This window comes from Plasmodium reichenowi, chromosome 10 (assembly GCF_001601855.1).
Source record: "Plasmodium reichenowi strain SY57 chromosome 10, whole genome shotgun sequence".
NCBI lineage: Eukaryota > Apicomplexa > Aconoidasida > Haemosporida > Plasmodiidae > Plasmodium > Plasmodium reichenowi.
The window spans coordinates 176,087-179,260 of record NC_033655.1 but is presented as its reverse complement, the minus strand read 5'-3'; the positions used below and the strand labels follow the sequence as shown (position 1 = coordinate 179,260).

General features: G+C 18.5%; 2 protein-coding genes across 2 annotated transcripts; both read left to right on the top strand.

The window, feature by feature from the left end:
* Window positions 1–154: 154 nt before the first annotated feature.
* Window positions 155–1,091, top strand: PRSY57_1004800 (hypothetical protein; the record flags this gene model as incomplete). The annotated part of the gene is made up of 2 exons (XM_012907638.2): window positions 155–164; window positions 301–1,091. 2 exons carry the CDS (start codon window positions 155–157, stop codon window positions 1,089–1,091), a joined length of 801 nt encoding a protein of 266 aa, XP_012763092.2.
* A 325-nt stretch (window positions 1,092–1,416) lies between these two features.
* PRSY57_1004700 (hypothetical protein) lies at window positions 1,417–2,626 on the top strand (the record flags this gene model as incomplete). Its single annotated transcript, XM_012907637.2, has 2 exons — window positions 1,417–1,607; window positions 1,786–2,626. The coding sequence occupies 2 exons, from the start codon at window positions 1,417–1,419 to the stop codon at window positions 2,624–2,626; spliced, it is 1,032 nt and encodes a 343-aa protein (XP_012763091.2).
* Between the last annotated feature and the right edge of the window lie 548 nt (window positions 2,627–3,174).

Here is a 3,174-nt window from a genome sequence, read left to right as displayed (position 1 = left end):
TTTTTTTTTTTTTTTTTTTTTTTATTAAGAGAATAAAACATTAAGAATGGTATATTATATTAGTTCCACTTATTTATTTACATTATCACAATAAGCCTGATAAAAAGATTTGTTTGGAAAATTTCCGGAGGTTATTTTAATTTAACCTTTTATCATGGTTCAAGGTAAAAAATATGAAAAGAAAAGGAAAAATAAAAGGAAGGTTATATATTTAAATATTTCAGTTAATAATTATAAATATGGATATAAATATAAATATATAAATATATATATATATATATATATATATTTTTTCACTAGTCGATTCTATATTAGAAAAGAAATTTCTTTCTTTTGAAGAAGGAAAGGTTCTCGTAACTACAAGTCTAAAAACTGGAAGGGGCATAGAAATATTAAACAAATTAATAAATGAGAAAAGATATTTAAGATGTGTTTTTTATTATTTAAAATTATTATGTACAGTGAAATACATAAATAAGCATAAAATAAAGAGGAGTCTATGTACATTAGAAAATGTAATAAAATGTAAGGTACATAAAATATTCCATCAAATATGTTATAATGTAAAAAATAAAATATTAATGTGTAACATAAAAAAGTATGATAAATGTTATTATAATAGTTTTAAGAAGATAAAAGGATTATTTAAATTGGAAAAAATATTCAAAACATTTATGAAGAATATACTTATTGATTTTTTTTCAAAATGTCTTTTTTCTAATACATTGTCCTCTTTGAAAATAAAGAATAAAAATGTATTTAAAGAAAATAATCAAGGTACCTTTTTATCATTTGAAAGGGTTTATAAAAAAAAGCTTGGAAATAGTAATAGGTTTCCTTTTTTAAATGATTGTTATATGTATCATAAATATAGATATTATAATATATATCAAGGGGGTTCACATAATTATATAGGAATGTGTCCTAAATGTTATTTATTATTACATGATAATTATAATAAATCCTATGAAAATATATATACAAAAATATATTCTTTCGATAAACAGAATATTGTACAGCCACTAATCCCTTATTATTATAAAAATTTACCATCAATAAAGGTACATCAAAACAGGGACAAAATTGCATAATAAATAATGTACGATTTTATATTTTCAGTTTTTTTTTTTTTTTTTTTTTTTTTTTTTGCTCATTAAAATTTTTTAATCATTAACATAAAAGTACATCAATTAAAATATATATATATATATATATTTATTTATTTATTTATTTATTTGTGTAAATTATACGTTTATATAAATTTACCCCTGAAACACTTTTCTATTTTTTTTTATATATAATGTCCAAATTACAGTATACACTTCTCCTTGCTTCAAACTTATCTATATAATTATAAGGCAAAAGAAAAAAGAAAAAGATTATTCATTCTATTTTAATATTTTTAGAAATGAATAAATGTTTTGGAATTATAATTTCTTTTTAAAGAATTGCTTTATTTTATCATTTCATATTTTGATAATATTTGGAATATCAACTTTCCTAAATTTGTTGCCAACCTTTAACGTTAAAGGGGATATAAAATCAAAAAAGAAAAGAAAGAAGGAGAAGAAGAAAAAAGGGAAAATGAAGAAACATATATCAGAAAAGTAAAGGATAATATAATAAAACGGCATATATATAAATAAAATATAAATAAATAAATAAATATATATATATATATATATATATATATATATTATGAGGTGTCTTTTATTATTATTATTATTATAATTTTTTTTTTTTTTTTTTTTTGAATTATATACTTTTGTTTGTGTTAACATATAGATTTAGTAAAGGTCTATGTTGCCTATTTGACATACTTCTGAGAAATCTTATTTACAATTTGTATTATGCATTTGATCAAATTAAAGAGAATAATTATATCAGGAATGTTGAGAATGAAAAGACGAAAAAACAAATATGTATAAAGAATTTGGACAAATCGAAGAAAAATATTGAAAAATGCATAAATTTAAGTTTAACCGTTTTAAGAATTATGCAAGGAAATAAGAATTATTTTATTCAGCATATTTTAGATAACTATGCTTCCATTAAATCAAATAGTGTTGAGAAAAAGAATAAAAATAAATTTGATGATTCACATTTAATGTATAATATGTATAAATATTCATTCCCATTAAAAGAAGTATATAAAAATAGTTGTTTTTATGATATAAATATGGATGAAGAAAAAAAAATTTTTATAAAGAATAGACATATTAAAGCTTATACTAATCAATTTAATATTATAGATACATTTATAGATAAACATAAGAAATATTCAAAGGAAGATTTAATAAATGAACTTAATAATTTGCTACATACACATTATTTGAATGATAGTACAATGGAAAGGGAAAATAATAAAAAGGGAAATCAGAAAACAAATGACAATTTAATTGATGATGATTTGGTTACTAACGATTTGTTCTCAGAATATTTTAATAATTGTAAAAAAAGTAATAAACTGAATATTTTAATAAAAGAAGTTAATTTAAATAGTTTAAAAAATTTCCATAATATTCTATACAAAAATATTAATTTTATAAGGACATTTAATGAAATAAAAGATGATGAAAATAATGACATGAAGAATATTGAATTAGCTGAAATATTTCATATGTGACAGTTGGAATATAATAAAAATGATAGATGTTTATAAATATATGTATTAAAAAGATGAATTATAAAACATATACCAGTTTTTCTATTCTTAATACTTTTTTTTTTTTTTTTTTTTTTTTATTTTATTTTATATAATAAATGTCTATACACCAATTATTAGTTGACAAAGAATTTATGTATGTACAATTTTTTTTTTTTTTTTTTTTTTTTTTTTTTTTTTTCCAACAACTCAACGGTATATTTTCAAACAATGGTTATAAAACAATACAACTTTATTTTTATTATATTTATTATTATTTTATTTTTTCCTCTTTTCATTATCTTAATTTTTATTTATAGAAAACTTCAAAATAAAAAATTCACACATATATATATATATATATATATATATTTATGTTTTAATATTTATATATTATATGTCTTATTTATATACTCTAAGAATCGTAATATAATTTTATTTATAATAGTTAAAAAAATATGTATGAACAGTCAGGTGAAAATTTTATTTCCTCAGTTTATGAAGAGGAACTAGCGAAAGCTAAAAAGGTA